The sequence below is a fragment of the Sitophilus oryzae genome, unplaced genomic scaffold, assembly GCF_002938485.1.
Source record: "Sitophilus oryzae breed Bouriz unplaced genomic scaffold, Soryzae_2.0 scaffold_1639_pilon_pilon, whole genome shotgun sequence".
In the NCBI taxonomy this organism is placed as follows: domain Eukaryota; kingdom Metazoa; phylum Arthropoda; class Insecta; order Coleoptera; family Curculionidae; genus Sitophilus; species Sitophilus oryzae.
The window spans coordinates 627,387-653,662 of NW_022146324.1; the positions used below are offsets into that span (position 1 = coordinate 627,387).

Below are 26,276 nucleotides of genomic sequence, written 5' to 3' on the forward strand. Positions count from 1 at the left end.
TTTTGACATTTTCGCTAATTTTTGCTTATATGATTTATTTGAAATTGTAACATGGGTTCATAACGACAATTTGACTTGAAGTACCAAGTGTGTGGTATCAAATTATTCTTAGACAAATTCTTTTTCGAAATATGCTAATGAACCACCCTCGTTCCATTTGAAAAAAATTGAGATATGATCAAAAATACGATTTGGGCATCTTTTAACCGGCCAGGGCAAGACACTAAAAACATTAGACGATCAAATCTATTTTTGCAAGGCTCCTTGATTAAAAATTAAATTAGTGTTTTTAACACAGCCATGGCACTCTAGATTGAAATTTAAAATACAATTTGTTTTTAAGCGAATATGTCAAAAGTTGACATATGATGATAAAGATGATTACTACTACTACTTACTTATTATTAAATTACAACTTTACATTTCTCAGCTTTTAATTAGGCAAACTATTTAGAATTTGTTTTTATAATGATTATAGATAAAGTAATAATGTAGATATAAAAATATATTTTTTGTATATTAAAATTCAAGTGAAATGTAAAATCAAAGTAAAAATATAAGTCTGATGAACTTAATGCAGCAATTTGAATACTTGTAGGGGTTAAGGCCTTTTTAATTTTCTCTGTATACTGTTTTATTTAAAAAAGTAGCCGTTGCAACATTGCAACGTGCATTCGTCAAATATTTTGATAATCTGTACGCCATCTTATATTGATTCTCCTTTATATACCTATAGCTAATTTTCCTCTAAATTCCTTTCTCTTGAACCCCTGCAGAGTGTTTCGTTTTCCGTCAGCTCCGATAATAACATCAAACTCGTACTGTGACACTGGGTGATTATCTGGTTTAATATCCGCCTTCCATCCGGTTTCTTAAAAAAATAATTCTTTAAATTACGTATTTTTACAAATAAAAAATACACTCACTGTTACTGGCGTTAGGTTCTATCAGGTTCACGAAGCTGACTTCGGTATGCACCTCCACTCCCAGTAGAAGAGCCACCTTGAGCAAGATGCACTGAAGCTGCCGGATGCTGATGTGGTCGATGGCGCCTGCGCAGAACTTGCCGAAGAACTTTTTCGCACCCAACATCCGCAGGTCTTCGATGACGAAAGGCCAGAGATGGAGAACATTGTTTCTAGAGAGTCGATCGCGTTTTTCTACAACGACCTACAAGAAAGACAGATAGTAGCAACGTCCAAGCACAGATTTATCACCAAAGAAATTATATTTTATTTCTTTATCAGGTATACATGCATCCGTCATGCGTCGTTGGTTTGCGATTGTATTGGTTTATTTGGGGGAAAAAAGGGGGGGGGGAGCTGTTGATTGCGAATCGCCGATTATAAATCGCTAAAATGTTGAAAACCTCTTTTTAAGATCAAAATTGTCAAAAGGACAATTAATTCCAAAAAAGGACAGGTGGCAACCCTAACCCTGTATACAACGCGTTCCAATATTTCGTAGACATAGTGTATTTTTGGAATCAAACTAAGTTAATTGGACAAAATTTACCTCATAAAAAAGTGCTTCGTTTGTCCATTAGAGGATATCACATTTTAAAAAAAGAAACACATTTTTAAAAAAATTAATCTATATTCCGATTTGAATGAGATATGGGGCACCTATGTTTGTCTAGGCGCTTTAACATTTGAGTTACACCAAAAAAAAGAAAAGATTCGAGAAGGGTCAAAATCACACAAACCCCTTCATAAATACTGGTAATGTTTTGCAACTTCAACGACGACTGTTATTTGCGTAAAAAGGCCCTTCTAGTATTTACTACATTTTTTGTCTCAAAACCGCCACCTCGCGAAGTTTTAGTAAAAGTAGTAGTAGTAGTAGTAGTAGTAGTCCATAATAATCTAATTGGCGGAAATGTGGAATTATATATCAGTGTCATAAATGATCACACGACTGGTACGCCAACACTGGCATGGTAGCGGCACCGTGGCAACTCTTTTTATGTGTAATTACTCGCAGGAAAAAGTAGATATATACAGTCTGACAAACGAATCTTGAACAACGGGGCAACGGCAAAGGGATCGCAATTTTCTAAAATCATCACCGATTTCATTCATAAAATATCTACGAGCGTGCGGTGTTTCATAAAAATATATCAGGAATTTTTATAATATTTTCCAGTAAAGTTTATAATATTATTTTACTTTAAATGTACCTACATTTTGTTTAGTCATTTGCCAAATATAGTAATATTTGTTAAAACGCGTGTACTAATTACAATAACCACAAATCAAGTTAAAGATATAAAACACAATACAATAACACCGCCACTGGATTTTTCAATAGTAGTGACTGTTTCTAATTTAGTGGAACAAATTAGTGGTTTCAATAAGCGTAGAAGTTTGATCCTCTAATTTCAGTGTAAACATTCAACACGTCAAAATTAGTGATAGTAATTTTCAATAGGTAGAAAAAGTTAACAAACTTTTAATTTTTCCACTAATTAATACATCAAAATTTGCTAGTAAAGTCATTTAGGCCTTTCATTATCACCGTGATGGTGGAACCAGATGAACTGTGGTTAGAAATAAAATTTTATTATTTTATAAGTTAATTATTAGATTAGTCTTTTTTTATGAATACAACTGACTATTGCTATTGCTAGGATATTCTCTTAATTTCAATTATATTTTTTGGACATTGTGAATGATTGTAAACTCATAAGTATAGAGTATAATTGGAACCACTAATTTTTGCTAATTTCGAGGTTGTGAATGAGGCTTTATAATTTTAAATTACACAGCGATAGGGTTTATTTTTTATTGATACCCCCTAACGAACAAACAAAGCACAGATGTAAATTGTGTTCAATTAACTTGCTGTGAATACAAAAATTTACAATATGTAGTACTATGTCCATGAAATATTGGTAAACACCCTGTATATTATTACCACGAATTTAGAAAACCGTTGTATGTGACTATGAATTGTTGCAAGAAAAAAAACCATCTCAGTTATATTTTAACAATTGCCTTTATAAGTTTGAAATGTTTGTGCTTAACCAAATAAATAAAAAATAACAACCCAGCAGCTAGCATACGATCAAAAAAACAACGTCGTCAAAGACAGCTGGGAATGACAATCGATGGTAAGTCCTAGACGGCATGTACTTGGCCCGTACTCCTCTATATTTTTTAATGGCGCTTACTGCTAGTTGGCCTTAAGAAGGATAAATTAGATTAAAAATAATTTTAAACAGGTGTAGTTTAAAGTATTTCTTTAGAAATAGATTTATGATTCTGGAAATGTTCTATTTTCTTTTAGATCTTTTTATTAGTGTTAATTTTTGACAAGTTTTATGTAACAGTCAAATTTCCTCGCTACGATCTCTTTGTGCTAGCTCATAAATTATCGCAAATAACTATTATTTTTGCATCATGTTTACTAATTACTAATTTTATTGTTAAATATTATTTTATTTAAATTTTAGGATTATGCAACCCGATATACATCGCGATATTATACAGCCACAGAACATTGTCACTGGATGCCGCCCAGCATTAGAATTTTTGTCGACCTCTCTTTATCTTTGATATCACCTGTCCGTCACTTGTCACTGTCAGATGTTTTTGGATTTATTTATCCATTGTTTTGGTTATTGAAATTTTCGTTTATTTTTTATGTGGATTGCAGTGTGCAATTCGTTCATTTTAATTGTGGAATTTCTGAGTTAAGTTCGTTCATTGACCGGATATGAAATATGGCAGTGGAAAATATTCTAGAACATTGTTTTTTATCTATGCCTTTTTGTGAGTTGGACTAGTCGAGATATATAGTTCTCTATCTATATCCTGGAGGGAGATTTCCGGTTGAACTCTGATTTTGTGAAGGAAATCGAATCGTTGCATCACTTCTTGTGTATCCACCGTCCGAATGTCGTCGCGAAGAGTGAAGAACTGGCTGCCGTTTCGTGAAGCATTCCCTGTTGGTGATTAGCAGGATTGATGATTTGGATGGACCGCTGACCAATTTCCGTAAGGGATTAAACAGCCTAATTTTTCCGACCGACCGATATTCCGATTGCACGTGCCCAAGAAGTCCCCGAGAGTTCCAAGGTATGCTATAATTCTTCTGCCTATTCTAAGTCAATGCTCAACTGATTTTTATTCGTATTGTTGACTGGTTTTCGATTTTTCCACGCCCACTTGTGGTGTAGAAAGATTAGTTGAGTGTTATCTTTCTTAAATCTTATTTGGTTGTTCGTAATTGTAGATCAAGAAGACCGATCCAGACCGTAGCACAGAACAGTCCAGAATTCCATCCGTTCCTGTTGTCCGTGTAGAGGTACCTGTTAGACATCATAAACCCTCGTTGAGGTAAAGTGCAGATTTGATTAGTCCTTCTTTAATACCTTTATTAACTCCTACACGTTGTGCTAGTCTTTGTTCTATAATTGAGGCACTTTTCTAAGACAACCAATATTATTTAGGGTTTTTATGCTCACCATTTGAATTCTCAACACCTACCTTTCACCTGTACCTCTGCTGACATCCGTGGGCTCCAGTGACAGTACACCGAGCTGCTGTACACCGCTGTAGCAACCCTGTAGCTATACGCCATAGCTCAGCCGGAGGAAGTTTATTTATGAACTGCCACGTGTTTTTATTCACTTTTTGATATTTAATAAATTGCTTAATCATTTTTAGTAGTATTATTTGCAGTCTAGTCTTATAGATAAGTTAGAGTCACTTAAGTTCAAATAATTATAGTAAGATTTGAAGTTCATGGTAGTTGCACTCAACAGTTCGAGGTTAAGTTGAAGTCTACTTAATAGTAACATCTTTTATGCCGAATTCATAGAGTATAATCTCGTGGCGCTCTTTTATTAAGATCTTTGAATCCCTGTCACCCGGCTGTTAAAATTAAAAGCTAGTGGCCTCTATGCAACTCATCCCGATTAAGTAAACTTGTGTTTTATTGAACTTCGAATTAAAAAAGGACGCGGCATTTATGCCAATTTTTAGTAAATGACGTCTAGAGATAGACATCGCCAAAAATTATCACCGACTGTCATTCTCCAGCCTTCTTTGGCGCCGTTTTTACGGATCTCTACGGTATTATTGTTGTCGGTGATTTACTGACCACTTTAGCACCCAGCAATTGGGCCTCGATGGCCGTTCGCAGGCCGCAAGGTCCGGCTCCGATGACGAGGACCTTGGTGCCCGAGCAGGCCTTGCCTTTGGCGTAGCACTTGTGCGACGCCCTCAGATCGAACTTCTTCCACAGGGCCTTGGCCCTCCACGAGGTCAGGTTCGCTTTCAGCTTCGGGTAGAAGTGCGTGAACACGTTCGGTTTCAGGTGAAGGAATTCGCACATAGACCTGGAAGAGAAAAAAAAATGTTTCATCCAACATTTTATAAATTTAAAGCAAACATCAGAACAGAAAAAAAAACAACAGAAAAGTTACTTTATGAAAACTACAGTTTCTTTTTACGTAAATGGTTCATTAATTTTTTTAGAATCTAGTTTGGATACAAATATACCGGGTGGATCTCAAAAGTGGCTCACCCCTATAAATTTTTTATTTTTTCACATAAAATAACGAGATTTGGTATGTTAGTAAATGACATAAATTAGGAATGATTAACGTATTCAATTATTGTTTTTAGTCACTTCCTGTTTCACCGGAAATAACTAGTGCTGGGAACACTCGAATGAAAAATACTCGGTCACCTTATTATTCAAATCCTCAGTATGTCTCGAGGATGTTTGTCAATCCTCGAGGATTACTCGGCACGCAACTAACACCGTGTGTGGCGTACACGCTAAATCGAAAATACAAGGCAATTTATACTGAAATCGTTTCAATGAAGACAAGTAATTCTCCGAATTACTTGTTTTCATTTGACCTGAAAGATTGCTAGAGATAAGTTGATAAGATAATGTTACTAAGCGCAACCTATAAAAATTTTATATCTCACATTCAATTATATACGCGAAAATATAAAAAAAACTATGAAAAAAGCTATAATATTAATAATTCCGGTTTCGTAGGTACGTGCTAACAATGTATGAACAAACAGCAAGTATCGGGTATCGATCGATCGATAAAATGATATGACCGAGGATTCCTCGGATGATCATCCGATTATTGGAATCCTCGAGGATTGAAATCATCCGATTATTCCCAACACTACTTTTAACTGCTGTTTCTCTCTTACAATTCGTTTTGTTCTAGAAAGAAAGATCACCGGAAAAGTTCAGCTTGAAACATTTACACTTTGTTGTGAACATACATTTAATATGGTTATATGTATGTATATGTATGTATATTCTACAAATTGTATAAAATATTAATTTTACCCTTATACTACGGCTATGCCTAAAGAGTTTAAGATACAAAAAATACCATTAATTTTATTATTCTTCTCAGAAAGATGGGTGACGCAAACTAGTTGCATCATTTTTAGTTTTCCTTTGTAATTCATTTACTTTCAGACACGATGTCTGGTTTCTATTGACTTAAGAAATGATCATGTTTGTCCCTTTGCAAACCTACCATAAAATATTAAGAAATAGTAGGTACACCCGTGGATTTTCGGAGAGGGCATTCTCATAAAAGCACGGTCGCAGAAGGGACCGAAAGACATTCATAAAAAATCTTTCATAGATCTAAGATTGCTGAATTTTTGTTAGTTAAAATTTATATTTTGTATTAAAAATTTAAAAATAAAAAGTAATATCCAATTAGTAAGGATTTAATTATAAAAAAATTAATAATAACATTCCCAGCACAAGTGATGTTACGAGTCAAATAGAGAACTACAACATTTGGTGACAGCGACTACAAGATTGGTGACAACGGTGGTCCAACCCAGGATCACAACAACTTGTATCTAAATTAAACCCTAATTTTTTTTATCGAGCCAGTGGCGTAGAGAACCCTGTAATAATAATATCAAAATATAAATTACCTGTGATAGCCGAGGATGTTTTTGAGGGTGGTCGCGTTGAGAAAAGGCTCGAAGTATTCGTTGGCGTTGGCCGCGTCTTTGCCGGACACAGGCCGCCCCCGCAGGTGGGGCGGTGGTCCTCCGCCACTGTGACGGTCCATCGCTCAGAGCTACGTGCGGGACATCGGACTTTGGGGACAGGTAGCGTGATTATCTGCAAACAAAAATATATTATAAGATTATGTTTCTTGTCTTAACATTAAGTAGGTCTCAATACATATGAAGAGTACAGGGTGTCCCATTTTCGTGTGTTTTATGAGGTCTCGTTTATGAGTAGGGATAAAAAATGCGGTTTTCACATCACTGTGAAACTAAAGATGAAATATACACACAGAGTTGTCCTAGCCTGCTTAGTTCCTGAAATACAGGACAGGACGAATTTGGAATTGTTGCATTTTTCGGCCTCCTTTGTATCTCGGATATCTTATAACTTATCGAAAAGGCGAAAACTGTGTTCCGTAGAGAATCCAGTGGCTAACTAGTTTTTCGTTGGAAGCTGTCATTTTCATAAAGGCTCATATATTTTATATATGTATAAGTTATAAGATATAGGTAAAGGGCGTCGAACAATTGAACAATTTCAAATTCGCCCTGTATTTCAAGAACTAAGAGGGCTAGGACCAATCTGTGTGTATCATCTTTAGTTTCATAGATAAGTAGCATAGTGATGTGAAAACCGCATATTTGTATCTCTACTCACAGACGAGAACCCTGTAAAATACACGAAAATGGGACATCCTGTACAGGGAAAAAAAGATTCAAGTCACAAAAGGTAGTTTTTACAGAATATTAAAATAGTATATTGTTTTATTAGGAATAAAAATGATACTTTTTGCGGCGAGGCACAAAAAGTAATTTTTACTACGAACAGAACATGATATTTTTTTTCAAACGCCACAAATAAGTTTTTAAACAATTTCAAACTTCCAAATAATATAAAAAAATATTTAAAAGTAATACCCAAGTAATACCTTGTAAGCATTCATTGTCATAACTTTTAAACCAAAGCTAAATTTTAAGCCAAAATGTAGCACCCTGTCCGAGCGTTTTTTCGTACAGGCCTGTCTCATTGGACAGATTTGCAAAAATGGTCATTATTGTAAAACTACCGTTATTTTGCTGTGATCATTAACAGAGTTACATAGACATAACTTAATCAAATTTTCTTTATTATGTAGAGCGTAAGTAAATCAAAACATAATGTTAGCATTTATTTAAATAGTATTTGAGACTTGATAAAAAATTCCACGACCGCGTACAGTAAGGGAAAAGCAAATACAGTTGTCTTGGCATACTATAAATATTTATCCTATAAAACGTATACGCTAATTATACGAATTACTAGTCATTAAACACAATACCTATTAACCCATTTCTGCGTGAAAACAAAAATATCTCCACGACATACTCAACGCAGTAATTACATCGACCCCGACCGGCGCGCGGCGCGGCGTTTGCGAGAAGCTATTATCAACAAAATTCGCTTCAGTCGCTTCACGGCTCTTTAATTAATTGAATCAAAATTATGGGAAAAAACTTAAGTAAAAGATCGTTAAACCCCATACTTACTAAGCATTGATGCGTCGATGCGGTTCGTCACTCCATGCTCATTATGCAGTACAACGCATCGCATCGACGTATCGTCGCATCAGTCTCTACTCTCTACCTATATGGATTTATTATATTATTGTTTTTATTTCACAGTAAGTAAATACTAGAGATGAGCAAAAAATCCAATCGCAGCGATTTTAAAATCGCAATCGCAACCTGCGATTGGCTCTCATAGGAAACTGCGATTGCGATTTCTTCTATTTGCCAGTTTCAATTTAGGCAACCAATATTACTACAGTTGCGATTTGCAATTTTTGTTATTTGCGAGATTCAATTTTGTAAACTAGGACCGTGATAACCTTATATCTGGGAGTTGAATTTTTAGGGTGTGTGTAGTTGCAGCAGTTACAGCATATGTAAAGTTTTAATACCTATAATCTGTTGCAGATGTTAAAAAAACTTAAAAACTAAACTACTGATTATTATTAACTCTTTTGAACTGTTAAGCTATAGATACATACACAGACAATTATACAGGGTGGTGACAATTTCGATGCTCAACATTGGCATCTCAGAAACTACGAGAGATACGAATTCGGTTAAATGGGACAAAAGTTGCGTAATTAGAAGTTGGACAAACACCTATGAAGAAAACCCCGGTATCTTGATTAGTTTAGGATTTACGTCAAAAAAATGAAAATAGTACGTTTATATTAAATGACAATATCTTCAGAACTATTGTATCTATTGGAACGTAAGTTGGTAGTTTTATATTTTTGACACCGGCCAATTAGATGCCGTTTTCAGAAAATTTTTAAGCCTTCTAGATTTCGCACAGTCAAGTTTTTGTTTTCTTATGGCCGCCATTTTGAATTTTTATACTGTTAGAGCGAAAAAAAAGTCTATACGGTGGTATCTAATTTTTATTCATTATTATGTAAATTCGCTAAAAAAACAGATTTTTTCAAAATTCGCCGAAGATCAAGTTTGCCTTGGAAATCCAATTGACACTTTATATTATGTCAGCAAGTTATTTTTTGTTTATTCTATTAAGTGTCAAATCTGGATGCACAAAAATGGTATAGTAGAGTTCAATACAGATCAATACAGAACATAAAATTTTATTGTCAAGAATGCCAGCCCAGAGGTTCAAAGAATATATTACTGTGGTCTGGTTTCTCTAATTAAATGAGCATTTTCTTTTGCATAGTAATGTCAATTTTTTTCTGTTAAATGTACTAGAATTTGTAAATAAAGATTCACCCGTCCATAATATTTTTCTAGAAAAAGGGAACAATTTTTTTTGTTGAACACTTTTCGGGAACTATTTGCAAAATTGTAATCTTCTCTCGTGATCACCAGCATGTAAAAAAATGTAAATTTGGTATACAAAATTTAAAGTTGTAATATTTGTTTTTTGATAATAATTTCCCTACATAAGAATCACTTATACAACACTCGCGAGTTATTTTACTTTACTACTAGAAGTTTCCGGATTTATTTCAATCTGAATGGCACATTAAAATCATTATGCCTTTTAAAATATTGCCCACTTGTGTCTTAAAGCTACCAGCCACTGCTAAAATTCTTGAAATCCTTGCGAAAATAGTACGATGAGGCTGCAGGATACAATATTCTATAACTTGCTCATGCTATATCGGAATTTCTATTATTTTTAACTAAACATCTTACATATCTCGTGTTTCCTCACTTGTGAAAATATTGTTGACTGTTAATACATTTTACACTATTTACTATAAACTTTTGTGTCCAGATTTGACACTTAATAGAGTAAACAAAAATTAACTTGCTGTCATACAAAATGTCAATTTGGATTTCCAAGGCAGACTTGATCTATTGAGCGAATTTTTAAAATCTTATTTTTTTAGTGAATTTACATAATTATGAATAAAAATTAGATGCCACCGTATAGATTATTTTTTACTCTATCTAATAGTATAAAAAATTCAAAATGGCGGCCATAAAAAAACAAAAACTTGACTGTTGTTGTGCGAAATCTAGAAGGCTTAGAAATTTTCTGAAAACGACATTAATTGGCCGAGGTCAAAAATATAAAACTACCAACTAACTTACGTTCCAATAGATACAATAGTTCTGCGAAAATATTGTCATTTAATATAAACGTATTATTTTCATTTTTTTGACATAAATCCTAAACTAATCAAGATACCGGGGTTTTCTTCATAGGTGTTTGTCAAACATCTAATTACGCAAATGTTATCCCATTTAACCGAATTAATATCTCTCGTAGTTTCTGAGATGCCAATGTTGAGCATCGAAATTGTCAGCACCCTATATACCTAGTACAATATTTAAATATTCAAATCGCAATCACAGGTTACAGTCGCTGCGACTTAAAAAATCGCAATCGCAGTTTCAAGTGCGATTGGAGAATCGCAGTTTTGCTCATCTCTAGTAAATACACACACATACTTTTTCAAAAATCCTTTAGTTGCCATGTAAGGCATTCAAACAAAAGGTTGCCTATGTCGTTTAGGTGCTTAAATTTTAGCTATTTACTATTCAATAGCGCTACGACACGAACAAGCCACTCATTTTTCTAGTCTATTGTCTTGCTTTAATCTTCTAAAACATTCCGACATATACGATTAAAATAATGTAGTTTATAAGTACCTTTTAATCCCGTGACTTTAATATTAATATTATACTCTTATACCATATAGGTTGATCATTTAAACAAATAAATTAATATTATTAACATTAATTAGATAAAATAAATATTATCCTCAACGATTTATCAAAAGTTTTAAGACAAATAAATTTAACCAACATCGTATCTCACCTTACAGTTTCCGAGATCCGAATGATGAGTATCGAATTTTGAACACCCTGTACATAATAGAGGTGGGCAAAGATTGAACGAGTATTAAACATGAATCGTGTGATTCGATTCACTGCTTAGAATACGGTTCGTTCAATTGAATCGTAGCCAACACGGATCCATAAAAGTCGTGAGAATTGATTTATTGCTTGCAATACAGTTCCTTCAATTGAATCGTGGCCGGCACGGATCCATAACATTTGAACGATGAGCCGTAAAAAAGAATCGCGAGAATTGAATCGGATCACAATGCGATCATTCGTTCAAAGAGTCGTAGTAATTGATTCATTGCTTACAATACGGTTCGTTCAACTGAATCGTGGCCGGCACGGATACATAAGATTTCAACGATGAGCCGTAAAAAAGAATCGTGAGAATTGAATCGGATCACAATGCGAACGTTCGTTCAAAGAGTCGTGGGAATTGATTCATTGCTTACAATACGGTTCGTCCAATTGAATCGTGGCCGGCACGGATACATAAGATTTCAACGATGAGCCGTAAAAAAGAATCGTGAGAATTGAATCGGATCACAATGCGAACGTTCGTTCAAAGATTCGTGGGAATTGATTTATTGCTTACAATACGGTTCGTTCAATTGAATCGTGGCCGGCACGGATACATAAGATTTCAACGATGAGCCGTAAAAAAGAATCGTGAGAATTGAATCGGATCACAATGCGAATGTTCGTTCAAAGAGTCGTGGGAATTGATTCATTGCTTACAATACGGTTCGTCCAATTGAATCGTGGCCGGCACGGATACATAAGATTTCAACGATGAGCCGTAAAAAAGAATCGTGAGAATTGAATCGGATCACAATGCGATCGTTCGTTTCTACGGCGCGGAGGCGATATAGGACTAGAATTAGGCACCAATATTTAGACTTGAACAAAAGCCCTAAACAAACATCATGGGCATAAAATGCAAACGATAAGAATGTTATTTACAAGAAAAGAGTTTTTTGAGTTTATAATCATCTGCTGATTGATGCTAACATGGTTAGCGAAACGCGCGTCCAGTGTAAAAGTAAAAGTGTTTTGGTGTATTGTGGTGATTTAGTGTTTTTATTTTGCTGTGTAACACCAAAGGTTCCAACCCTCAACTGTAATCAAGAAAAGAACTTATTTATATTTATACTGTGCTTAGTACGGGAGTATCTGTAAGGTATTTAATTTTTTGATTAATAGTTTTGTTAAAATAATATTACCCACTATAAATCATTAAATGTCAGACTAAAAGAGGAAATCGTGTTTTTGCAACTCCAAATAAATATTGTTGGCCCCTGTTCAATATGATAGAAAAACGGCGTCAGCGATGGTTATAAAATGAAAACCGCTGTCATTTTATATGTAAAATTATACCTATATGGGCAATCATCATGTCCATTTCCAAGCCAACTGGATGCCATTTTTTTTATCATGCGGTATTATATAATATTTATTATATGATTATTAAATCGGAATTAAAATATGACTCTACAAATATTAAATTGGTATTAAGAAGTCTTTAATAAATAGTATACTAAGGGCTGGCAAAGGTTAGTCTTGGGACGAGATTTCCGTATGTAAGAAGAGTCCAATGCGTTTATAATGTACTGAACAAAGAGAGAACAGTAAACACGTTGCCAAACGTATGAAATAAACCGAGAAACTGTACACACTGCTAAGAGACGTTGAAGGGGATATAGCAAATTTCAGCAGATTTAACCGGTCGACTCATCAGTACCTCTGTCAGTACTTAAAGTTCTAGGGAAGTACACCTTTCCCATCATGCGTTCAGCTTCACGATTTAATTACTTCTCGTGATATTTTTTATTTATTTATTTACTAACGAGTCAATGTAATTTTCCCTATAGCTTAAAATTTTTTAAGTGCATGTTAGAAACACTTGCATTTTTGGTAAAAATAAGTGGAATTGAGTTAGTGTTCGACAGTGATTGCGCTATTATAACTCTGAATTCAAAAATCAATATCTTGATATCTATTAGAAATAATTGATTGTAGTTTTATTCGAAAACTTTCATAAAATTTCTGCTATATTTTCTAATTTCTAAAGTACTAGTAATGCCCATCACTAGTACATAAACAAAAGGAAAATTTTATTTGTCTTTTTTAATTCGTTTGCAGTGTCTCAGACACCTGCAGACTCAAAACAATATTCTAAACCCGACTGACATTTAAACGACACAAAGCAGGAAAAAAATGTCGTACGCACCTAATTTGTATTCCGCACCCATGACTCCGCTAAATCGCGCGTTCCAATGTCAATAACCACGACGGCATATTGACCCGATAAAGGATTTCGATTTTAAAGACTCGCCGGCCATTGATTTCTAGATACACTACCGTAATTATTATTGTTTCGTTGCACATACACAATAGAAACTTTGCTTTCTATAGCGCTAATTCAGGTTACAGGTGGACTGGAGATCGATGATGGATTGATTGACTCACAATAAGTGGAATTCGTTCAATGCAAAGGTTGAGCACGGATAAAAAAAATCAATTAGATACTATAGAATAGGCACTTAAAATGTATTATTTTTAATGTTTCCAATAAAGTAATTTAATTTGATGTTTCTGATAAGCAAAATTATTTTTTTACATTAAATTACCAGTAAGATAGCGAATTCGTGACAAAAAAAGTGTCCGAGATGTTCCTGGTATAAGGTCCGACCGAACCTGGATTTTTAGTCTCGGCCGAGACCGAGACTGAGGCACGATGCAATATTTATTTAATAGTTTATTATATGAAAACACGTCTGATAATAATGTAATAAAAACGTTATTTTCATTCAGAAACGGTTTTATTGGGATTCACTACTCTAAAATTACTTCTGTTAGTCTATGTTGTAGGCTAAAAAAGTATTTTTTCAGCATTGCATCCTTTCAAATTATGCAGTGTTTCATCATATACCTATTCTTTATAAATAGTTGTTTGCTAGAGACGCTTGTTGGTGGTGCAGACTAGAAATTTATAAGTTGCTGGTTTCAGAACTCTGTATGGAGGTGAATAACTACACACAAAAATTTTACTTATTAGTAGGATATACAAGTAATTCATCTAAAAGCACAATTCTATTAAATTTATAAAACTTACATTAAGAAGACACTAACATCTAACATTTCGTTCATGGTTTACGCATCGAAATACGAAGGCGATTTTTTCAGCGTCTGGGAAATCCCCTTTGTGATTCGATCAAATCATAATATGGATCAGATATGATCCATTCCTTTTTTCGACTTCCGAGAAGTATTTCATTCATCCACACGCATCGATAGATGGAACGATACGCTCAAAAATAAGCTAATTTGATGATCGTAAGCAGCCTCGGCCGTGGCCGATAATCTCGGCGTTTTTATGCCGATAACGAGACCGAGATCTCGGCCTGATTTTTAGCCGAGTATGACTGTAACCGAGACCGAGACCAAGATCTCGGGCGGACCTTAGTTCCTGGCAACACAGTAGAGCCAAACAATCTGGAGAGTAATCAGTGTCGCCAACTTTCTGGAATAGAATTTCCCACGAAGACGGTCAAAATTTCCCGTTTTTTTTTTCTAAAAATTCCCACGAGCTCTCAAATTCAATAGAGTGTCGTCAACACAATACAGATATTATGTTTTTTACAGTTGGGATTGGAACCTTTGCTGTTACAACAGCAAAACCAAACCAAAACCCTACTTTACTTGTTGCACTGGACGCCCGTTTCGCTAACCATGTTACTAGTATCACAGATTAGGTATCCTATAAGTATACAGATAAAAATCTTGTCCCTAATTCGTGGTACGAAAATATTTTTTTATGACGATGAGCAAACGAGTAAATTTTCTTGTGCGCAAAAATAAACTCCCGTTTAAAAAGCGTAATAACAGGGCCGGTCACAAGGCCGGCCGCACGGTGGGGTATTAGCATGAAAAAGGTGATCGAAATTCGAAAAAGCAAATGTGTTTAAGATTTCCCAAAAAAAGATAAATGATAAGTTAAATCATCTCTGCCATGAATGGCGTTGCTATGGATGTGTTTAGTTGCATTCATTTGTTTCAACGAAACGTCAAAGTTGTTACTTCTCACCATGGCTGGGAAACTTAAATGGAAATGACAGTTCATTAAAAATAGTTTTTCCTCCAAGATGCAGAGGCGCAAAATATTAAAACTGTCAATATTAACAATGCAAATGTCAATATCTGACAATAATAAAATTTGATTTTTAATTGTCACTCAGAGACGCTTTTGTTGTGATTTTACGGTTTGATTTCGTTTTGATTTGTCGAATTATTGTAAAATTAAATTCCTTCAGATTTTTTGCCAGTATTCTGTTTTAGACAATGTTTTTTAAAAATGGTGGGACAATTTGTGTTTTGTAATAACTCTTAATTATTTTTTATCATGGAGTTTAATTGTCGTACACCTGGTTTCCGAAGGATACAATGGTAAGTAAATTAAACATATCTACTTACAGTTATAGATTTTTTAAATTAGTACTGCTAATAAATGCTACTTGCAGAGCAGTTATTTAATTTTTTTACGGTGCATGTAAGGAATTAAGGACGCGCGTTTTTTTTTATGATCAGCAGATAATTACATCTGATTTAATTTGTTTTGATTATTTCAGGTCCCAAACGGAAACAAACTGGGAATCTTGCCTACACCAAAATTATATACCTAGCCGTTTCCAATTCACTTCAAAGGGAGGAAAATTATGTAAAACTGCCTGCTATTTGCTGAAAACCGCCAAAGATTAAATTATAACTGTAACAACTTAATATATACTATTTCTAGTATTTTAATATATTTTTTTAATTAATATCCAACATAAACACTTTGTATGCTTTTAATTCAGTTGATTTATCGTTTATATGTTCGACCTAATTAAAAGCACCCAAAAGTGTTCTTACATGTCTAAATTTATTTTTAAATTAACTAAAACAACCCCCCTTCCCCGCACCCCCCTCTTCCATTAGTATTTCTTCCTCCGTCTACCAGAGGCGCCCTTGTATAATAAAATTGAAATGTATTATAAGTTGCCTATCTATTTAATAGTATAAGTCTTTTATCTATGCTTCTCACAGATAAGAGGTAAATGGCTAAATTTTATGTTTAAAATTATAAATTGTTGTTGTTCTTGTGCTCTTTTTACGTTGATATTATTGTTTTGATTGAAAATGGCTCAGCAAGCTGCAGGTATGTATTCTACAAAAACGTATTATTTATTTTGATATTCTCTATACTAACGATTTTTGCAACTAAAAGTTAGGCGTTCAGAAAATTTGATTAAATTTGTGACATTTTTATTCTACTTAGAGATTTAGTTGCGCATTTCGAAGAATTCAGCATATTGTCTATATACGTTTTACTTAGTAAACATTGGGCTTTCATACAGTAAAATAAAATACTGCGACTTTTTGCGATTTTGCTGATAAAATGAGAAAAACATTCTTGGTTTCCTCTAATTTGCCAGTCAGTGATATACTAATGCGAGGTGTAAACCGCGATGGCATTGTTGTGTACAAAGGGATCGCATTAGTGCCATTATCAGTATAGCACAATTTGGCATTAGTAGCGACTTTAGTGGTATGGGCATTGCTCGCGGATCAGTCGTAGCATTAGTAGTAGTAGTTGCGATATTACTACTGGCACTGACCGTGGAAGCACTGGAACAGTGATTTTTATTTCTTTTTTTAGAATCGACGAATTATCCTTTATTTTGTTCATATTATTTCCTCTTTAATTGAAAATAGCAATAATTTATATAAGGTCTACATAAAAAAATTTCGATCAATTATCAGTGTCAAATACCCCACTGTGGGCCGGTTAGGCGCTGTGCACAATTTTAGAGGCCATAAGTGGGCGTGCTTGTGCGCAAACTAGTAACCTAACTAGTGCGCGACTCCGAAAATTGGAACCACGAAAAACAATGCTTTTGACGATAACTTTATAATCTGTATAATCTGTGCTAGTATCATCAGCAGATGATTAAACTAGTAAAGTGTTTTGATGTATTGTGTTGAATTATTGTTTTATTTTCCTATTATAAACTCCTCGGCATAAAATCCCGTCACCCTAAAATGTTGACAAAGTTTGATGTAATAATAACTTTTTAATATGTAATCCGATTTTTATGATTATGGTATTAGTTTGTAGATAAATTTGTTGGCATTATTTATTATTTTAGTGGCATATACAGGGTGAGTTTCCTACGATGTTCTCTATGGGTATCTCAGAAACTACTGGAGATAGAGAGTCGATCATATAGGGAAAGAATTGCAGTTTTGGGGGGTCATAAATATGCGCCTTTCAGATTTTTGAAAAAGTTCATGGCTTACTAGATATTTCGAAAAAAACAAATTTCGGCTATTTTAAAAATTGTCTCTAATTCCATTATAAGCTATTTTAGACAAAAAGTTTTCAGATAAAAGTTGTAGATAATCACATCCCTAATGAGTTTGTGTTCTCCGATTTTTTCTAAAACCTGTCATTTTTGACATATGACACAAACATATGTATTTTTAAATGGAAACCATAGTTGGTCATGACTTCATAAAAGCGCCATTTTTCAAGCTTTACAGCGATATAAGCTGTAATATGTTTTCTTCGAAAAATTACTCAGTTATAGCCAATTCTTATAATTTTTAAACAATTTCACTTAGTTAGCCATGGAAACAAGTTTAATCGTCTTTGCTCTCAGAAATGTGAAGTTGTCACATCCAAACTTTGTAAATTAAAATAAACAAAATTGTAAATAATCATTTTCAAATGAAGAAAAGCGAGTAGGATTATTGGTTCAACTTTTTTTGACCATACATTTTCGATACGTTGACCGGTGAATGTTACGTTTTTTAGAGAATGGTTTTCAGACATGTTAGAAAAAGTTAAATTTAGTTATAGCCAATTCTTATCTTTCTTGACTAATTTCACTTACATTACATGGTGTTATGATTTATAATTTATAAAAAGTCACAATATATTATTAAACGGTTCTTTACAATTTACATTACACAAACTAAAACTTAAAATAATAATATCACTACCTACATACATATACTTTAATTTATTTTAGAAAATGTTCAATAAATCCGCCGTTGTTTTGAGTTGCATCTTTTAAAACTGAATTACTACCTATTCTCCCAGAAGGACCGGTCGACTTAATTAAACTTCTCTTGTACCGCCATCGCCACTTCGAGTGCCTCTTAATTCATAAGTTTTTTTTGTAAACCTTATTGTTAACCATACGGCATAAAAAAGCTAAAATGGTGATCGAGGAGGCCCATGCAATTGGTCCGCCTTTTCCTATCCCTGATTTTGCATAATTATGATATAAATAATTTTAACATTTCCTTCATTATGGAGGGAGGGCCATAATGAAAGTCATGTTGGAACCACTCTATTGATGCGCGAGTATCTACACGCTTTTCTTTTGAAAAATTCATATTTACAATTTTTGTTTAATTTAATTTTCAAAGTTTGGATACGACAGCTTCACATTTTTGAAAGCACGGCGATTCAACTTGTTTCCGTGGCTAACTAAGTGAAATTTTTTAAAAATGATAAGAATTGGCTATAACTATAACTCAGTAATTTTGCGAAGAAAACATATTATAGCTTATATCGCTGAAAAGCTTGAAAAATGGCGCTTTTTATGAAGTCATGGCCAACTATGGTTTCCATTTAAAAAAAACATATGTTTGTGTCAAATGACAAAAATGACAGGCTTTAGAAAAAACGGAGGACACAATCTCATTAAGGATGTGATTATCTACAACTTTTATCTGAAAACTTTTGTCTAAAATAGCTTATAATGGAATTAGGGTAATTTTTAAAATAGCCGAAATTTGTTTTTTTTTCTAAATATCTAGTAAGCCATGAACTTTTTCAAAAATCTGAAAGGCGCATATTTATGACCCCACAAAACTGCAATTCTTTCCCCAATTTAACCGAACTCTCTATCTCCAGTAGTTTCCGGAGATACCCATAGAGAACATCGTAGGAAACTCACCCTGTATATTTCTGGTTAGGTTTATTTTCTAGGTGGGTTTATAAATAAAGTACTAATATTTTACAATCTTCGACTTGTTGAAAATGGAGCTGTCATTGTCCACCGTTTAACCGACTCTCTATCTCCAGTAGTTTCCGAGATACCCATAGAGAACATCGTAGGAAACTCACCCTGTATATTTCAGTTAGGTTTATTTTCGGTGGGTTTATAAATAAAAGTACTAATATTTTTACAATCTTCAACTTGTTGAAAATGGAGCTGTCATTGTCCACCGTTATATTGAGGATGTCCTCCTAGAAGTTCATTTGCTCCTTTCACTGGAAATCAGTTTATACTGAGACATGACAATGCCAGGCCCCACGTTGCGCGGGGTAACTAGTAGTTAGCGAGTACCTGGATGAGGTTGGTACCTTTATTAATTAATATCGATATGACTAACAGAGGAGCTGTTATTGCTGCGAGAGGGTGGACATACACGCTAATAAAATTATTATAAAATTATTGTTTTTGTCAATAAAAAATCTCTGAAATCAATACTTTACTTAAAAATGTGTAGCTCATAAAAGAATAGAGATAATGGGATAATTCAAAAAATGAAACGTTGGGAATACATCTAAGATTTCAGGAAAGTCTTTTTATCCAAAATGCCCGTATAAACGGATGATAAAAAATGATTTATCCCGGTAGAAACCCACCTAACTGAAGAATATAAACCATTAAAACAATAAAAAATAATGCCAATAAATTTATCTTCACACTGATACCATAATCATAAAAATCGGATTACAAAATAAAAAAAGTTATGAAACATCAAACTTAGTCAAATTTTAGGATGGCGGAATTTTGTGCCGGGGAGTATATTTTTTAACTTTATAATTAATTAATTTAAAAATGTTCCCTTTCTTTTCTTTTTTTGTGCAAAAAACTCAAAGGCCGAGTCATAGGCGTATTCCATGGATAGGTAGGTAGGTGGCAGGAGGAACAAGAATATCTGATGCTAACCGAAAATGTGCATTTATTTAGTTGCGATAATGCTAGTTTGAATTTACTCAGTTTGCTACGAAATATGTATACGATAACTAATTTTTATAAATAATACATGAATTTAGAATTTCCCACAAATATGGTGTTTTGGGTTAAAATTACCCTTTTTCTCTGGATCTCGAAATTTCCCACGAATCAGAAACTTTCCGCGAGTTGGCATCACGGACAGCAAAGCTGTCATTTTAATTCGTTGGTTCATTGTAAGAGTAATGCTGTTGACATCAGGGCTTAGTTAATTTGCATTATTTTAGTTTACTGTAGCATTATTTGTTGAAGAAGGTTTATTTATAAAAATTGAAGTGTATGTAACATGTGATTAAAATGTATAATTATGCTTTTCGTAGATAAATAGATCTAGAAAAATAAGGCGGGTTGAAGTTAGCCAGGTCAGCTAGTTTATCACAAAATGAACAAGTTTGTGGTTTCGAGATGACTGCAAAAATCAAATACCTCCTCTTAACATGCATATCAAAGAAGTATTTTATGAATAACCTAGATCCGTCTATAGCTCGTCGTTCTCCGCCGGCCCAACCTACGTTTCGGTCCGCGTTCGTAATTCCCTTATCAATTCGGCGCAACGTTTAATGGAATTTAATACAGCCAATGACGGTGGCGAAAAATTGGCACGTGCCTACGGTGCCGATCTCGGCCTTTTTACGCTCTGCTTGGCGCGGTATCTCGGCGACCGAAACGGCCGCGGCCTTTTGTTTATATGCCCCGATAATCCTCCTATGGTCCTCATTAGAACGCCGCTTATTTTCGTTAAGCCCGGGTCAGACGTGTGTAATGAATCATGTAACGTAACATGTAATGTAACACGAATTCTTGGCTCCACTTGTATGTCGCTTTTTTAGCGAATCTCTTTGATTGTTCAATTACAAGTCAGTACAGTTTGGGTGATTGTCCATATTTCTATCACATTTGTAGTAGATAAAGTGGTTTTAATTGTGGTTAGACGTGCTTAGAACTTTAGGACTTAGAAAACGACCGAGAAAAATCAAAAATATTTTTCTTGATTTATATAAGAACAATCTTCGGATTGTCAGGGGGTTTTTAACAGGACACTGTCTCCTCAACGAACACCCCAGTAGATTGAAGCGCAGAAACAACGGCGAATACAGATTCTGTGGGAAATATGGGGAAACACCAGAACATCTCATCGCTGATGAGTGCGTCGAGACGACAACCATTCGTGCCATAAACTCTCCGCAAACCGTCTCAGATACTGACTTTTGTCTAAAGAAAAGCTCCGATTCAATCATATACATGTTACATTGCATGATACATTACACATCTCTTGAAAAGAATTAATTCTGAGTTCTTCGTCACTAGAAGAAAATGTACAAAATATAAGTTATTTTTTGTAAACGACACTGTTTAAATCCAAACGGAAATAAATTTGTTAGTCGTATTTTACTAGTAAAACATGAGTAAAACAAATTGGCCTAATTGAGAAAAAATGCTTAAGTGTCAGGAAGTATATCTCTTCCCGTCGGCGTCGTGTCGCTAAAATAATAAAAATAAAAAACACAAAGAACGAAGAAAAAACTACTAAAAATATCTAAATACAACTATTCGAGAAACACTTATCTAGCAGATACGTCTATGGCAAAATAAAACTGGCCTCTGTTGAGCAGTCTCAGACACTGGCTTTTGTCAAACTTTACTTTTGTCAAAGCCCTGAGAATGCATGATGAGTTATATAGTAACTCGTTATAACTCAAGAAAGGGGAACACACAATAGATCTGTAAGGTCGCGGTGATTAACCCCCCTACCAAACCTTCTACATGGCAAAATAAAACACTAATTCGCCACAAATTACCAAAACACTTTAGCACTGGACGCACGTTTCGCTACCCATGTTAGCATTATCAGCAGATGATTAAAACTGAAGTCAGTTTAACTGAAACTTAGTTACATGTTCTTGGTTTGGTTTGGAACCTATAACATGGTTAGCGAAACACGCGTCCAGTTTAAAATAAAGTGTTTTGGTGTATTGTGGTGAATTAGTGTTTTATTTAGCTAACACCAAAGATTTCAACCCCCAACTGTAATCTAAGATACTTCAAATCTAAGATACGTTTATTATAAACCGTTGACGTTCTGTAAAAATGACATGATATGAAGTCAAACTTCAATCTAGAGAACCACTAATATCTAGATCGGAGATTTTTTGCACATCATTGTTTTACAACGAGATTATATCGATTAAAAATATTTTCAATATGGCGGCACTTCCGGAATTACCGGAAGTTGACAGCAACTTTCTTATTTTAAATGGGTGCCCCCATTTTTTATTACATACTTAAATTCTCTGTAAAATTCTATGAATATTGATGTTAAACACTCATATCTAACATTAACCGTTTTTGAGAAAAAAATTATTTAAAATTTTTGGACGAAAAAAACTACCTGTCAAAAAAGTTTGTATAGCCTAAAAGTCAAATTTAGTGATTACCACGGCCACTGTGACATAAAGAGAAGACATGTGGCTATCTACTTCAAAAAAATGACTTATGTTAATTTTTAAATAGCTCAATTCTATGACAGCTGCGGCTATTATTATATGACATTCGAACAATTTAATTTGTGAAATAGATAGCCACATGTTTTCTCTTTATAACACAGTGGCTGTGGTAATCACTAAATTTGACGTTTAGGCTATACACATATTTTTAAAAGGCAGTTTTTTTCGTTCAAAAATTTTAAATATTTTTTTTCTCAAAAACGGTTAATGTTAGATATAGATTGTTTAATATCAAAATTCATAAAATTTTACAGAGAATTTAAATACATAATAAAAAATGGGGGCAGCCATTTAAAATAAGAAAGTTGCTGTCAACTTCCAGTATTTCCGGAAGTGCCGCCATATTGAAAATATTTTTAATCGATAGATCTCGTTGTGAAACTATGATGTGCAAAAAATCTCCGAGCTAGATGTTGTAGTTTTCCAGAAACTTCTAATGCATGCTCCGCCTGGGACACCCTGTATATGATTAGTTTTTCTATTTAAATCAAGACCGCTGTTAGTTTATGTATATGTCAATTTTTATGGAAAATGTTACCGATCGTCATTTCCAACACAACTTAACGACGTTTTTTTCAATCATATCGTCGTTAATTTCACAAACTGACGTATCTCAAAAAATGCCTGTTTTGAGATACAGCCACAATCTCAAACCTAATATGATACTCTTTCATCTCACGAAGTGTCGTATCCCTGCGTCCTATACTTTTTCGTCAAGTAAATAATTTAGCAAATGTTTATTTACTTTAACCGATATCCAAAAGTTAACAAAATCTTTAGACCTCCATTCTGGAAAATTATGAAATATGAGATACGACACTTTGTAAAATTAACGACGATATATGCACTGTTGTCTTAATGTAAATTTTATTACATGCATTTCCTGTATAACCATATTTGCACCTGTCAGGTGTACTTGACTAAAAATCAGTGCTAATGGACTGTTGAGTACTATTAGTCGATGTTTATGTTACACAAGTAAAATTACAATTACTACTATAAAAAAAATAAAGATAGAAAATATAAAACGTTTTTTAAAATAATTTTCTATAAAAATATAAAATATATAATTTTTATTTACTTAACTGAAAATTTAGTTATTCAACAACTTATAAAGATAAATTTAAAAGATAATTGGATAACTGATATCCAAAATATTGATATTTAACTAAAAAAATAAAAAAATAATGTTTTTATATATAAACACTTTACCCTACTTTTATGGCTTTTGGGTATTCACATGGGAAATAAACATTCCAATATCTATTTATCTACCAAAAAAAGCATAATTACATTTTAATCATCTCTATTAAATTGCACTTTTTTCATTTTTATAAATAAACCTTCTTCAGCAAATAATGCTATAGTAAACTAAAATAATGCAAATTAACTTAACCCTGACGCCAAAAGTAAAGAGAAAAAATCAGCATTACTTTCATAATGAATCAACCAACTGTCCTGCATTAGAACAGAATGAGATTTATTTTTACCTAGACTTAATTCATTTCGAGAATTCCGCCAACATCATTATTAATATTAATAAACCTTTATACATGGTGTCCAAAATACAAATTCCAAAAAAGTACCTTAATAAAGAAAAAAAGTTCCGTTCACAGACACAAAAAAACATCCTTATAGGTACAGGGTGAGTCAACGACAGAGTAAAGTCCATTATCTCATTTGTTTCGAGGTTTACAAAAAAAATGTTTAACATAAAAATTAACCTTTAAGCCTACATTATTATTGTTCTATAGGATCTAATATCAAAAATAGATTACTACTGTAGTAGTTGTTTAATAGTATTTTGAGATACTCAGTGAATAAAAAACTACGAGATTAAACGTGAAAAAGAACACGAACCAGAAAACCAAATTGCTTCTCAAACGTGCACAAATGTTTATTCCACTCGGAACTATTGACTCAACGGAATGCTAAAAATAAGCTTTACGTTACCCCATTGGCGAACGAACATTTTAAACATAATATAGCCGAATAATTTCGAATATTCTTTTTCCGGGAATTTTCTCAAGTATAATTCATCACAGTAAAGTGCGATTCATAGGATGATGAATTGATATAAGGAACTGTTCGGATAAAGTCTGGCAAAATACCAAAAATGATTTATTTTCATACGCATCAAGTTTTATTCCTTTCCTTTATTTTCTTTGTCGTTACAAAATAATACATATTCGTAGATTTTTGGCTAATAATATACTAAGAGTTTGGCCTGGAGTCATAATTTCCTCACAAACACTTGATTTTCTTTGCATTATTTTATTGTAGACGGGAATAGTGATGTAAAGGGTAATATTACACATACACAATATAAATTATATTGTGTATGTGTTGAAATTGTATTTATATACTTTTTAACATTGCTAAATGGTCTTGCAGACGCTTTGTTCTGTGCGCTCGGGGTTTCTTTTTGCTTTGCCGGTGATCCTCTGTTTTTCTTACGGGTTTATTTGTTGTTGGTATATTATTGTATTGAAAATGAAATTCTGTTTAGTTATTTTTTACAGGGAGTGTGCCACACTGATGCCTTTGGCAATCAGTGAATCGGTTTTGTAATCGCGGTGCACTCCTTATTAGGCTATTAGGCTATTAGTCAGCCAAAGTATGGTTTGTATTTTGTATATTTTTTATATTGGGGCCTAATAAAAAGATTTGATTTGATTTGATTTGATTACCGCAGTGATATTATCGGTAATTTGAGTAATATTACCGCAAGATCGGAAACATTGGAAATATTGCTTTTTTCCCGTTCTACTGTTTTCCTTTTTGTGGTGAAAATAAGATGGGGCTGCTTTGTTTCTTATCTAAAAAGCTTATCAGTTGATAATAGCTCAGATATTTCTGATGTTCTTTCACCAAACACAGTAAGCCTTCCGCTTCGAAACGAATTTTGGCTACAAATACAAGCAACTTATATGACTTGTTTGCTTTTTTGAAATAAGGTCTATATTATGTAGCAGAGTAGCAGACTCGTCCGTTGCTATGTGGGAAAACAAAAAAATGTGTGCAATTCTGGAAAAACGAGCAAGTAAATGTTTAAGACCTGCTCATCTTTACTTTCTGCTTATCGATTATAATCAAATCTACGCCGCGAAAATTTAACCGATGCTGAAAATTTATTTGCACGGAGTTCAGTTCATCTATGAAATCGCAAGGCATCGTCCAAAGTATTTTTCATAAGTAAATCTCATTGTGGAAGCACTGACTGGTATAATATAAATTAGAGGTAATATTTTTGCTAAAGAATTCGTCCTTTCCAACGAAAATCTACGTCTGCATCTGTCTGGTGGGCAGGAATTTGC

General features: G+C 33.7%; 1 protein-coding gene across 8 annotated transcripts in view; it reads right to left on the reverse strand.

The window, feature by feature from the left end:
• Nucleotides 1-26,276, reverse strand: part of LOC115880586 (F-actin-monooxygenase Mical-like) — a 170,200-nt gene that overhangs the window by 50,513 nt on the left and 93,411 nt on the right. For 7 of the 8 annotated variants that reach the window (XM_030897849.1, XM_030897851.1, XM_030897852.1 and 4 more), the window contains exons 3-6: nucleotides 6,939-7,131; nucleotides 5,107-5,344; nucleotides 927-1,170; nucleotides 731-871 (exon numbers count right to left, since the gene is read on the reverse strand). In XM_030897849.1, coding sequence (XP_030753709.1) covers nucleotides 731-871; nucleotides 927-1,170; nucleotides 5,107-5,344; nucleotides 6,939-7,078 — 763 coding nt within the window. In that variant the 5' untranslated portion in view covers nucleotides 7,079-7,131. Of the gene's footprint in view, nucleotides 1-730; nucleotides 872-926; nucleotides 1,171-5,106; nucleotides 5,345-6,938; nucleotides 7,132-13,608; nucleotides 13,824-26,276 lie in introns of those variants that run through there. The other variant, XM_030897848.1, reaches the window with a different exon arrangement.